This window comes from Takifugu flavidus, chromosome 13 (genome assembly GCF_003711565.1).
Source record: "Takifugu flavidus isolate HTHZ2018 chromosome 13, ASM371156v2, whole genome shotgun sequence".
NCBI lineage: Eukaryota > Metazoa > Chordata > Actinopteri > Tetraodontiformes > Tetraodontidae > Takifugu > Takifugu flavidus.
Genome location: NC_079532.1, coordinates 9159902 through 9172500, shown reverse-complemented (window position 1 = coordinate 9172500; position 12599 = coordinate 9159902). Strand labels below are relative to the sequence as shown.

General features: G+C 55.4%; 2 protein-coding genes across 2 annotated transcripts; one reads left to right on the top strand and one right to left on the bottom strand.

Moving 5' to 3' along the window:
- Positions 1-1217: 1217 nt before the first annotated feature.
- Positions 1218-6020, bottom strand: rassf9 (Ras association domain family member 9). Its single transcript, XM_057052600.1, has 3 exons — positions 5675-6020; positions 2202-2821; positions 1218-2154 (listed from the first exon to the last, which is right to left on the bottom strand). The coding sequence occupies exons 1-3, from the start codon at positions 5830-5832 to the stop codon at positions 1520-1522; spliced, it is 1413 nt and encodes a 470-aa protein (XP_056908580.1). The 5' UTR covers positions 5833-6020; the 3' UTR covers positions 1218-1519.
- An 89-nt stretch (positions 6021-6109) lies between these two features.
- nts (neurotensin) lies at positions 6110-8103 on the top strand. The gene is made up of 4 exons (XM_057052599.1): positions 6110-6654; positions 6901-6962; positions 7294-7479; positions 7720-8103. Exons 1-4 carry the CDS (start codon positions 6597-6599, stop codon positions 7864-7866), a joined length of 453 nt encoding a protein of 150 aa, XP_056908579.1. The 5' UTR covers positions 6110-6596; the 3' UTR covers positions 7867-8103.
- The last annotated feature ends 4496 nt before the right edge of the window (positions 8104-12599 follow it).

The window sequence follows — 12599 nt, the reverse complement described above, 5'->3', positions numbered from 1 at the left end:
CACGCTAGAGACAATGACAGGGCTGCTCCAGGGAATCCAGTGATCCCAATCTCACAAACAGACCGGCGGCTTCAAAGCTGCAGCCCCGGAGGATGTGCGCTGAGATTAGCGCCGCCGTCCTTCCACCATACGGGACAGGAAATGAGAGCCTCGCGCTCGCCATCAAAGGCGTTTCAGTTGTGACGCAGCTCTTCAAGAGGTCACCAAGCAGAGACCCTCCTGAGAGAAGCACACGGTTGCTATGCTAAAGGCTAGCATGGTGGAGACGCGCTGATAAAGAGACACAGCAAAAAGACCTGGAAAGTCCTGAAATGTTCCAAACCCCTGCCTGGAACATTCCACAGGTGGCACCAGTGTCACGCTGCGCCGCTAATGATTTAAAACAGGCAGCAGCGTTGGGGATTAAGGCTAATTAGGTTTCCCTTTCCACGGGTTTTTCCCAGGAGTCGGAGCAGGACAACAGCTCTGGTGTCACAGGTTAAGTGACCCACCGAGTCACGGAGCGCCGGCGAGTCCATGTTTACTGAAGAGGCTCATCAGAACCACCGTCAGGCAATCAGGAAGTCCTCGTCCTCCCTCAAGGACCCTCCGCTCCCCGTAACTGGCGTTGTTCCGCAGACGGAACCGGCGGTGCCGACGAGCTCTTGACTCTCTGTTAATGACAAAATGTTCTGAAGCTGAATCAGAAACGGTCCGATAATAGAGTCACCATCTAAAGGAACGGCTCCGGCATGACAGAACTTCCAGGGTCGGATCTTCAAACACGGCTTAATGACAGTTTACTGCTGCCGACCAACTGGAGGGCAGGGCGACGCTGGTGCTGCTGTGTGTAATTACTGTTGTGGGCCAACACCTTCGGATCAGCGGGCTGAGCCGGCGGCCCCACTGGTTCCGCTCAGGATCGTCTCAGGATCCTGGGCGGTTGCTCCCAGGTCCCAGCACGCTCAGGTGAGTCCTGCTGCTGCGAGCACGAGACGGCGCCGTGCGCTCTGCCGCCTCGGTGCTGACTGGCGTGCACGCGCGCCGCTGTTGGCGCTGACCCGGTGGCCATCGGGCCTGATTACATGCGGCGCTGGCTGGGAACGGCCGCTCCGATGGACCCGGGTCATGTGACTGAGCTGTGGGGACTCTTCATAAACATCTGCTCCTCCGTGGTGCCTTCAGGCGCCTCTGGGTTTTAGAGAACTGGCCCCTTCAACACAGCGAACAACCGTGGAGAGAGTTTAGTCTTTATTACATTATTACAGTCTGGTAATTACAGTCTGTTATTACTAAAGGTAGATACAAATCCAAGTGGTATTAATGACGGTCGGCGTGTTGACGGTGGTTATACGTAAATGTGAGCGTGTTCAACAGGTCTGGGATCTGTTTTAATATAAAACAATGCTAATAAAGTATAAATAGGTTCTGGATGCTCGACGGGACGGGCTGGACCAGGCTGGACCGGGCTGGACCGGGCGCTCCGGGCTGGACTGGGCGCTCCGGGCTGGACCGGGCGCTCCGGGCTGGACCGGGCTGGTCACACATCCGTGTCCAGCGGGGGGGGGGAGTCGAGGCCGGGCGACAGGGAGTCCTGGCTGTGAGTGGAACTGATCCCGGTGTCTGAGTCCGTGTCGGTGGCGTCCAGGGGCGACAGGCCCTTGAGTCGCAGCATCCGCGCCCCCGCCGGCGAGCCGCTGACCTGGCTCTCCACTCCGGGGGGCTCCTCGCCGCCGGCCTCTCCGATCAGTAAAGCCTTGAGGAGGGCGGCCAGCTGCCAGCACTCCTGGTCCTTGGAGACCAGGGTGGCGTCGTAGTCCGTCAGCTGCTTCTCCAGCTCCGCGGTCTGGGTGTGAAGGGACACGCCGGTGAGGAGGCTGCTCCGCAGCTCCGCCTGCAGCTGCTCCGCTTCGGCAGCACAGGAGGACCCGTCCCATCCCGAGGGGGCCCAGGAAGCGGCGGCGGCGGCGGCTCCTTCCTGCTCGCCGCCGCCCTGTTGGGCCAGAGGAGCGTTGGCCCTCCTCAGCTCCCCGTCTATGTCCCTGGACAGCTGCAGGATCAGCTCCTGGTGCCTCTGGACCTGCTGCTCCAGGTGTCGGACTCTTTCGCTGGCGTAGATGAACTCCTGCAGCTGCTCCTGGCTGCATAGGTCCGGACTGGCCCGGGCCGGCGGACTCTCCTCCTCCTGCTCCTCCTCCTCCTCTCCTCCTGCTCCTCCTCCTCCTGCTCCTCCTGCTCCTCCTGCTCCTGCACAGCCGTCCGCTGGATCTCCAGATCCAGCTGCCTCATGCGCTGGATCTGCTCCCGGATGGTCCGGTCCTGGTTGAGGACGAGCTGCACCATGCGCTGGACCTCCTCGGCCCCGGGAGGGTTCCTGCTCTCCTTGTGCAGCTTCTCCAGCTTCCTGAAGGCCTTCTTCACCAGGCGTCTCTGCCTCTCGGCCGGCTGGGGCGGCGGCTGCCCCCTGCTGTGATCCCACCGCTTCGGCCTGACGCTTCTCGGCTTCCCGCCCCTCTTGGCGGGATGCGGCACAAAGTCGCTGTTTCGGACCAGAACGAAGTGGACGGAGGGCCTCTGGTCCCCCCACGCGTACCACAGCCTCAGGATCCGGGTGAGAGGAGGCAGCGCCCGCTCGAAGCCCCGCCAGCGCTCCAGCAGACAGAAGTCCTTGGGCTCCCCGTGCAGGAGCCGCTGACTCTCCGGGACCGACCTGTGATCTTCCAGCAAGGCCTGGATCATGTCGGCACAGGTGGTGTGCTTCGTGACGCCACAGACCACCTTCTCCTCGCTGCAGACCGTCACCTGGATCTCCTTTCCCGCCACCGGATCGGCGCCTTTGGTCCTGGGGAAGAGAACGCACGAACATCATTCCTGCTCCTCCAGATGTGACGTGAGCAGGAGCAGCAGAGAGCTGCTGGAATTCTGCTCCGTTCCTAAATAAATGAGGCCTATTTATAGGTCAGTGAGTAGAAAAGAACATTTGATTCCATTAGACTCCAGACGAGCGCGTGGGGATTCGCTTCACTGGACCCGTTTTCAGAACCACAAACCATCTTAATCTCTTTTCTTCCTGCACACGTGACTCAGCGCTCAGGAATGCCAAACCTACGCAGCGGCACCAGAAGCGGGTTAATGGTTACGGACACCCTCGGAGGAGAGCAAACACCTGAGCTATGAGCCGGACCAGCACCTCCAGCACCAGTTAGGCACCAGTTGACCCCCCTGACCTCCCTGACCCCCCTGACCTCCCTCCCCAACTCAGGAAACCCCGCGGAGACGAAGAGAAGGAGGGAAAGAGACCGAGAGGAGGTTCTGCAAAGGTCCAATAAATGCGTCAGTAGCAGGAAGAGGTCACGTTGTGTATTTAATGGAGGTCAAAGGTCAGCTGGACCCCCCCCCCCCCCCAGGCGTGTGTTTGGTGGAGTTTGGAAACACACAGGTGCAAAAACATGTTAAAGACAATCGTCCGAGCAGGAAGAGGCGGCAGCGGCGCTGGGAAACACCTGCCAGCGCCAGCGCTCACAACATCCTGCCCCCGCCGCTCCTGGGAGGGACGGGGGGGGAAATGGACGCCGTCCCGGTCGCCACGGTCCCAGAGGGGACTTCTCTCATGGTCGGCGAGCTCCGGCTTCAGCGTGATTGGCTGGTTTGGCCCAGGGCCACGGGGTCAGAGGTCAACACGCCTCCACTGACCGGTTAAGGATCAGGTCTTTACGGGATCAAAGCCTGTTTCTAAAGCGGTCGCATGGTTCCCGCCCCTGCCGTCTCCCACCCCGCGGACATGGGAATCTTTTCCGGAACCTCCCTGGTTTGATATGAAGCTCCGGGCTTCAGACTGGGAGTTCTGGTCGCTACATGCTCAGTTAGCCCGGCTCTTAAGAGAAACCTGAGCCGGACCCGCTCGGCAGTCCCAACCTGAGGAAAACTGAGGTGAATGTGGGAGAGGACGAGCTGCACCCCCCCCCCCCCCGCGGCTGTATTTACTGTACTACCCATAATAACAGTGGTCGCGGCCCTGGGCTGCAGGTCACCGAGCCGCTCGGGGGGGTCCAACACGTCACGGCTGCTGGCTCCCTCCTGCAGTCTCGGCATGTTTTCCCAGGGCTCAGGAAACACAAAGGTCTTCCGGAGGAATATGTAAATCATCCCGACATCAACATCCCAGCAGAAGCTAATGCTAAAGCTAAATAAAGAAGCTGCAGAGCTAACGGAGCAGCTACCGCGTCGCCTTCCCACAACTTTGGAAACATCAAGTCGAACTTTAAGTTCAGGCAAGAATTTGGACTTTAAAACTCCCGTTTTTCCGTCTTTGATGATAAAAGGGGGCGTTTGTTGACGTATGGGTGGTGTTTCTTGAGGAGATAACAGCTTCTCTATCTCCACACGTTGATCTCTGTGATGACTCCCCCTCTGATCTCAGACACAACACCGCCCTTCTGAGACCCCCCAGGACAGATCAACGCCTCACTCTCTCCTGAATGGTGCCATTGTTCGTCTGGCAGCAGCTAATTACTCCCCAGGACGACGAGTTGATGCTGGAATCCTGGAAGAAGAGCAGGAAAAGCAGGAAAAGGCAGAGCCGACGTTAAAGCTAATAGGAAGAGCGTGTGGAGCTTCACGTAGCTCAGGTGATCACAGGTGATTCCGGGTCGGCGGGTACGGCAGCAGATGAGCCCCCACTCAGGCCTCCTCCGCTGGGATGTCAAGTGATTGCAGATGATTGTTCAAGCCTCCTTTTGCCGACCCGGATCCAAACGCTTGGTGCCGAGCGCCGAGGCGGTAAACCACAGCCGTTCAGTCGTCACAATTAACTCTTTGGTGCTGGTCTGGGCATCAGATCATGACCCAGAACCAGAACCAGAACCAGCACCAGAACCAGCACTGAGCAACTCAATCCAGCAGGAATAAACGTGAGGAGCTCCAATTGGAACCAGGAGGAATAAACGTGAGGAGCTCCAATCAGAACCAGGAGGAATAAACGTGAGGAGCTCCAATCGGAACCAGGAGGAATAAACGTGAGGAGCTCCAATCAGAACCAGGAGGAATAAACGTGAGGAGCTCCAATCGGAACCAGGAGGAATAAACGTGAGGAGCTCCAATCGGAACCAGGAGGAATAAACGTGAGGAGCTCCAATCAGAACCAGGAGGAATAAACGTGAGGAGCTCCAATCAGAACCAGGAGGAATAACGTGAGGAGCTCCAATCGGAACCAGGAGGAATAAACGTGAGGAGCTCCAATCAGAACCAGGAGGAATAAACGTGAGGAGCTCCAATCAGAACCAGCAGGAATAAACGTGAGGAGCTCCAATCGGAACCAGGAGGAATAAACGTGAGGAGCTCCAATCAGAACCAGGAGGAATAAACGCTTTGACCTGGTTTCACTCACCAGCATCGGGTCAAACGTGCCATCAAAATGTTCTAAGAATCCACCTCAAGAGTGGTTTAAATACACTTTAGATCACTTCTCGTTACATTTAAGCCTTCAATTATACACGCACGTGCGCGCGCACACACACGCGCGCCAAGTCGCACTTTTATATTCAATATCTTTACTTTTCCCTTTTCAGCTTCCGAATGAAACCAACTGAAGCTGATTTTGAGGTCGAACCTTAAATCGAGGGTCACCTGCAGCTCCTGGTCTTCAGGCACCCGGCGCGCGCTCGCAAACACGCACCCACAGGTTGATCAGAATTACCTGTTCTTCAGCCGAGCCTTCAGGAAGTTCTTCCCAAACGGAGCCATGATTCTGGAGTGCGAAGAGACGATCCGGACCGCGTCAACGTCCCCGCATGGCAGGAAAGCTGAAGAGCCGCTGGGAAGTTGTGCGGGGTCCCGCCCGCGTGCCCGTCCCATCAGCTGCGGGGGGAGGCGTTAGTGCGCGGAGCTTTCACGGTCGAAGGCTGCCCCCTTTTACCTGCAAGACAAACTCCCGGAATTCTGAAGGCAAAAGTCCCGAAATCCCTGAAGAAGAAGGAGAACAGTGAAGTGACGTCAGAAAAAGAGATCAACCAAGTTCGTTTTATTACGTCATCGTTATTCCTTAAATTCTTTTATTTGGTTGTTTCAGAAAAATCCTGAAAGAAGGAAACAAAGCTCAGAGGACAAACTTCGGGATCCTGTCACCCCCCCCCCCCCCCAACCATATTTTATTCTTTTGAAAACTGAATCCCAGAAACACCAGTTACCATGACAACAGCTCTGATCGACGTCTATGATTTAATGACTCAGTGTGATGAAGTCGCCACTCATGGAATCACCCTCGGTTGGTCGGACCCTCCTGGGGGGCATCACCCCCCCCCAGCTGACACCTACGTGATGCCGGGGTGACGTGAGGAGGAGAGATGATGAGGAGGGATGTGTCAGTGGGTGGTGTGTGTGTGTGTGTGTGTGTGTGTGTGTGTGTGTGTGGGGGGGGGGATCCTGTGACATCATCTCGGCTCTTATAAACTGCAGGAATGGAGCCTCCTGCATTTCAGCCGGCGTGTTGGGACCTGCGGAGAAGAGGCGACAGCGACATCACAGTTCCCCGTCTGACCTTTAACCTTATGGACTAGACCCCCCCGCAGGTGAACTCTCCAGCGCAGGATCCTCTTCACTCTGTGTGTGTTGCCGTCGAGATGCAGGCTCAGCGGGTGTGTCTGCTGCTGCTGTGCTCCACATGTGTTCTCTGCACAGGTAGGAACCGTCATCTCACGTATCACCAGAACCGCTTTTACCTTCGGAAAACCGGGAAGAATTCAGGCGGATTCGAGTCGATGTTTATGCAGAACAGGAGAGAATTCTTCTCCGTGATTCCTTTTTATTTTACTGTGAGAATGAAATGTAGATGAGCTCTTCAGCAGCGAGTGAAACCAGAATTCTTGAACCTCTTGATGGTCTCCAGAGGATGTTGAAGGTCACATGTGGGCTCCCACCTCACAGGTGCGAGTCGGGACCAGCGAGCGTTGGAGGAGGATCTCCTCACGGGTCTCCTGGCTGCTCAGGTTGGTGCTCCGCTCCCCCCGCACGTCTCAGGGAACGCCGCTCCGTGACGGTTCATCGCCCAGGTTTTTATGAGCAGCTGATCTGAGCTGGAGATCTCGTTCGTAGAACAATTTCCACCTTCCTCTGATGAATGTCAGCAGCTTTCAAACGGAAAGAATCCAAATTTTGTGACTGTGGTCCCTGGACTTGGTGGCATCAGTAATATTGTGTAATTATGGGACGTGTAACCCCCCTAAAATGACCCACATCCGTATCATCATTAAAACAACCGTCCTAAATGTCAGCATTCATGCAGGTTTGGCCTCTAATCGCGGCTTCCTTTTGGAGCAGGTGAGGCAGAGCGCCCCCTACTGGCCCACCAGACTGGTCGTCCTGTGCAGGATTCTGAGCAACCTGCGCCAGGACGCGTCGAGCAGCGAGGAGGTGATGGAGGAGGTGGAGGAGGTGATGGAGGAGGTGAACAACATGCAGAACCTGCAGCAGCTCTGTGGAGCTCTGCGGGGCCGGGGGGAGAGGGTAAGAGCGCCACCTGGTGTGCTAACTTTTATATGCGTTGTGTTTATTTATTTCTTTTAATTTAAATGTTTAAACAAACGTAAATAGTTCATCCCGGAAGTGTCTTCTCCTCTGCCGCATGCGTTTGGCGCCCCCTGCTGGCCAACAACCCAAACTACTTCTTCTTCCCCTTCTGTCTTTTTCTGCCTGGTTCCCCCCCCCACGACACAACCGACCACCTCGTCTCCGTCCGCTCTGCAGCAGCTACTCCAGGAATCTCTGGAATCTCTGGAGGAGAACGCCGACAGCCCGCTGAAGAGAAAGTCTCCCTACATCCTGCGGAGGCAGACGGGGCGCAGCGGCAAGTCCCGGAGGCCCTACATCCTAAAACGAAGTGCAGTTTACTGACAGCCCAGCTGCACCCTGTGGAGGGAGCTGCGCTTGATGCCTCTCTCCTGGAAGCTGGAGGCTTTTATTCCTTCTTTTATCCTGTAGTTGATTGTGCAGGTCCGTCCGCCCGTCTCCTGCTCAGACCGTCAACCTTAAGCTCAGAATGGCTGAGAAACTAAAGTGTTTGATTTACTTTGACTGCAAATGATTTTTAGTTTCAGGAAACCATTAAAGGGTTCGTGGTACAAAACCAGAGTTGTGGCTGTTTCCTGTTGTTGACTCAAACACAATAATCAGCAGATCTTTTAAAGACGGGAACTCATCAGGAACAACCCAGGAAAGCCTCATTTCCTCATTATTCATTAGGTTCTGTGATTAGATTCCTGCCTGTTTTTCAACCGTTACGATGATCATGATGGTTTTCTCCATTAAACGTGAGCATATGAAATAATCTGCCATCATTTTTGGTTTGTTTTAGCTTAAATTGGTCCCCGTGAATCCCTCAGTTTAACCCGTCCTGTGTATAAGTGCCTCCGGAGTCCACTGAGGCTGATTCTACTGGTTCTGACCTGATCACCAAGACTACAGTCAGGATTCTCATGACCTTCCCAGCTTGACATTCAAATCTTAAAGCTCTCGTGTCCCTGGACAGAGAGCGAGAGTGTGTGGGCCTCAGGGCAGGATGCCCAGGAGACCGTGGAGGCATTTCCAGCTGCCTCGGGTCAGGCTTCGGAACAGCCTTTTCTCCTCCACATGCTGGGGAAGAGTGGCGTTCCAGAACCTTCACTTGCATCCACGTCCACGTGAAGCTTCAGAGTCTTCGTCACTTCTCTGCAGCCGTGCGTGTGTTTGTGCGTGTGCCTGTTGTGGACAGCTGGTGGCGCTGTTGTTCAACCAAATGGCCTCAGGCTGAAGCGGCAGCATCGACGATGCTCTCGTCCTGGTGCTGTGAGGCTCGAGACTGGAATTCCCTCTGGAGGAAGGTAAAGCATTCCCGATTAAACGCGTCTGAAAACACCTTCAGGTGAAAAAATCCGACTTTAACACGAAAAAACTGCAGTAAAAACCGACATTTCTACCCTCTGAAATGTTCTTATGGAGTCATTGTACTCTTGACACTGAACGAGGAACCTGCTTTCCTCCAGGTTTCACCGAAAGGTGGCGCTAGAGCTCAACATTAGACGGACTTCGGATGAGAAACAAACTCCACAGGCAACAAAATAAATCTAAATCTTTTCAAATTCTTGTCATCCAGTCAGGAAAGGGAAGAGCAGCCCTGAAGCTGATGCTCGTGGACCCATTCCAGCTGTCCTGACCCTGTCCTGGAGCCTCCTGCTCAGGGTCCTGCAGCCATCCATCATCAGAACGACACTTCCTCCCCAAACACAACACAACAAACACAAGCAGCCGGTGCTGGAAAAGGCATCCTCACTGGGAAAGGACGCCCCCCAGAGTCCTGAGGAACCAGCTCAGCATTTATGAGATGCACAGACTCGTGTCAAAGCTGTCAAACAGCAGACAAACGGTGTTCGGCTAAAACGTCCTCATTCTTCTTGTCCCCCCCCCCCCCCAACCAGCAGAGACGCTGCTCCGGGAGGTGCTGCTAACTGGGACCTGCACCAGTCTGATGCCTGTTTTCCTGTTTGGGGCTGTTTTAGACCGTGAGAGCGTTTCCAGGCTGCAGGACTGGAAAATCTTTGTTTAGCCGTGTTTTTATTAGCGGACAGGATGAATATCGGGTTCAACAAAAGCACCAAACATTTACATCTGCTTTACATCTGTCTGTGAATAGAGAGACAACAGACACGAGGCCGGACGCTGCCCCCCGTCCTGAGACGGGGGTTGTTTATCCCACGGAACACATCGGGAACTCTGAAAACTGTCTTTTCCTTTAGCGGTGAGGCTGCATCAGAGGAGAGCAATCGATCTTTATCTGAGCGTGAGCGCGGACCTGTCAGTCGCTGCAGCAACCGCCGCCCGCCTCAGCAGATGTGTGTCAGTTCCTCTGACCCTGGCAGGGTTTGGCTCCGGCTGCTCTTCCCACATCCCATATTAGGCCCTGCGTGGATTCATTCGCCTCCATTAAAACGCGTCATCGACATCTGGCGCCGCGGCAGCCGCCGCCAGACCGGCCCGCTGGCCTTTGTCCAGCCGGGCGCCGCTTCCATTTAGCTCCAATTTGGAGTTGCTGGATGTTGGCTGATATGTTCAAACTTCTCTGTGGGATGCTGATGAGCAACGGCGCTCCTGCCGAAGGAGGTCCTCCTCTCATCTGCCCGGAGCTGCTAAATTGCCTCTAAGAAAAGCCAGTGGGATCAGGATAATGGCTTGTGAAGGGATGAGATTAGCTTCCGTTTGTGAGGAATCTGATGGTGCCGGTGAGACGTTGGCGTGACAACTCTGACCTTGTTGCTCGGGCCGGATGAGAAAGTGATTAGGCTCCACATATGAAGCCTTTAGTGACGGCAATAAAGGGATGAGTCCTGTCGGAGCGGATCAGCGTCACCCCGCCCACGTCCAGCCTTCAGGGCAGCTCCAGCTGACCGAGACCAGCCGCTGATATTCAGAACGACCATCGCCTCCTGTTTGAATCCCAGAAATGGTTTCAAAATGACCGATGACCCAATTCCCACTCAGGAAAACAAAGAGCTGATCTGTCGCTGATGCTCAGACGCTGATCAGATGTTCCGATCAATCAATAGAGCTCTCCAGAGGAGCCCAAAAACAGCCCTTCATGCTAACGCCGTTAGGTAACGCTAACGTGGGCGCTTCAGCTGGTTAGTAATCCGTCCTTGGCCATCGGCATGAGGATAAAACACTACCTGAGCCGAGCAGGTGGGGCCATCAATAACTGTCCTCGGTCATTTGTCTGAAGTTAATTAAGCAGCAACTCCTGTGTTTCTTTGGTAATTATATTGACAAAAGCCTGTGAAGCGTCGTGTGTGTGCAGCACGCTGGAATCCTGTGTGTTAGCTCCTTTAGCCGCCCGATCTCCGCTATTCCTGCTGCAGTCGTCATTGAGAGACTTTTGCTTTCAGCTGAGCAGGAATCACATCAAATTAGCAGCATCTGAAGGAGCGACCGGCTGCTGGGAGACCTGCCGGCCTCCAGCCCAGAGCCAAACGGAGACGCAGGAAGTCCTCGCACCACTCCCAGCGTCCACGCCGTCGACACAGAACTGAAGGCTGCAGCTGCTGGCGAGGGGCAGAGGTGGAGAAGGACACCTGATGGGGACACAGGACAGATTTTAAAGGACAGATTTTAACGGGGCGTCGTCGTGTGGAGAGGCACATAAAAGCGGGCCGAGCCGTCCTGACTCGCCCTGATGCTATAAACGGGCTCCGTGTTGGGGGGGGGGGTCGGTGAGGCGGCTCCTCGGCTGCCCCCTGTGTCTCTGCTCGATGATAATTAAAAAGACTGAAGCTTCCCTCGGAGCGGTTGCCGCCCGTCCTTCAGCTGTCACGTCGTCCAGGGAGCAGATGGGTTCTGTTCTGAAGGCTCCAGAATCTGGTGACCAGCCTGGCGGAGGGAAGCCAGTTATCTGAGCAGCCCGTGTAGGAAGGGCCCACATTAGTCTTTGATCAAGGGGCTTTACAGCCGCCTGAGTGGGGGGGGGGGGGGGGGGTGCAGGGCTCAGCCGGGGGGGGCAGCACACGGGTGGCACCAGGAGCTCCTCCCCTCTCATCAACCTCAAGGCTGCTGCCGTTCTTCTCATCCAACTTCCTCCTCAGCACCGAGGCGGGTGGAGCCGAGGTCCCTGGAGGTGAGGGTGGTGGAGCAGACGGTGCCGACGCTTTATGGTCTGCAATAAGTTCCTGATTGTTTTACAGTTTATCCTGCAGCTTCAGCCCAGTGTGTGTGTGTGTGTGTGGGGGGGCATCTGTCTTTGGCTAATTGGTCCAGGATGGAAGGGAGAGCGGCGCTACGGAAGCCTTTCCCTCGTTAATGGCGGCTGCTGCCTCGGAGATGCACAAACCCTCCGTGATGCTGACGGCTGCCGCTGCACAGCCACGGCGCCCCCCCAGGTCTCTGGTGGAACCCGGCGACAGCCAGGTAATTGGTTTGATTACACCTTTCCCGGTTCCCAGAAGGAAGAAAGGATTACAAAGCTGAGAGTGGAGGGAAGGAGGGACCAAAAGGAGGGAGAAAGTGGCAGCGCGGCTCCCTCAGGCAGCGTTTGCTCACTGGCATAGAAGAGACAGATGGGAGGATGGTGTGTGTGTGTGTGTGTGTGTGTGTGTGTGGGGGGGGGGGGGCGCTGGGTCGCACCTTTTGTGAAGAAAAGCAATTGGGAGCGATTAAATCCTCATTGGCTGCGGGGAGCGTTCAGAGTGAGGATGGAGGCGCTTCCCACACGGCCTCCAGCCCACTTCCTTTATCTCCCTCATGAAGCCCCGTAAAGGCCACGGAGCAGTTAGAGCGGCGCTCGGCGTTCCCAATATCACGGCAGCCACTGAATAAAGAGGAATTCCTGGCTTCGTGTGCTCCTTCGTAACGGATCACAGACAGGAGCGCGGCTAATGAGCGTGATTAGCAGGGTAGCGCTGAGCTCGGGCTCCTTTCCGGAATAAAGACTCAAACACAGACCGACCGCAGTCGACCTGAACCACCACTCATCTGTTTTTGGGTGATTGATGATGCAAATGAGCGACGCTGGTTCAAAGTTCGGCTGCATTAATAGAAACATTTTTCTTTAGGTGTGAGACAGTTTCCTGTGGTCGAAGAGGTTTATTCCCTCCAAACCTCTGGTG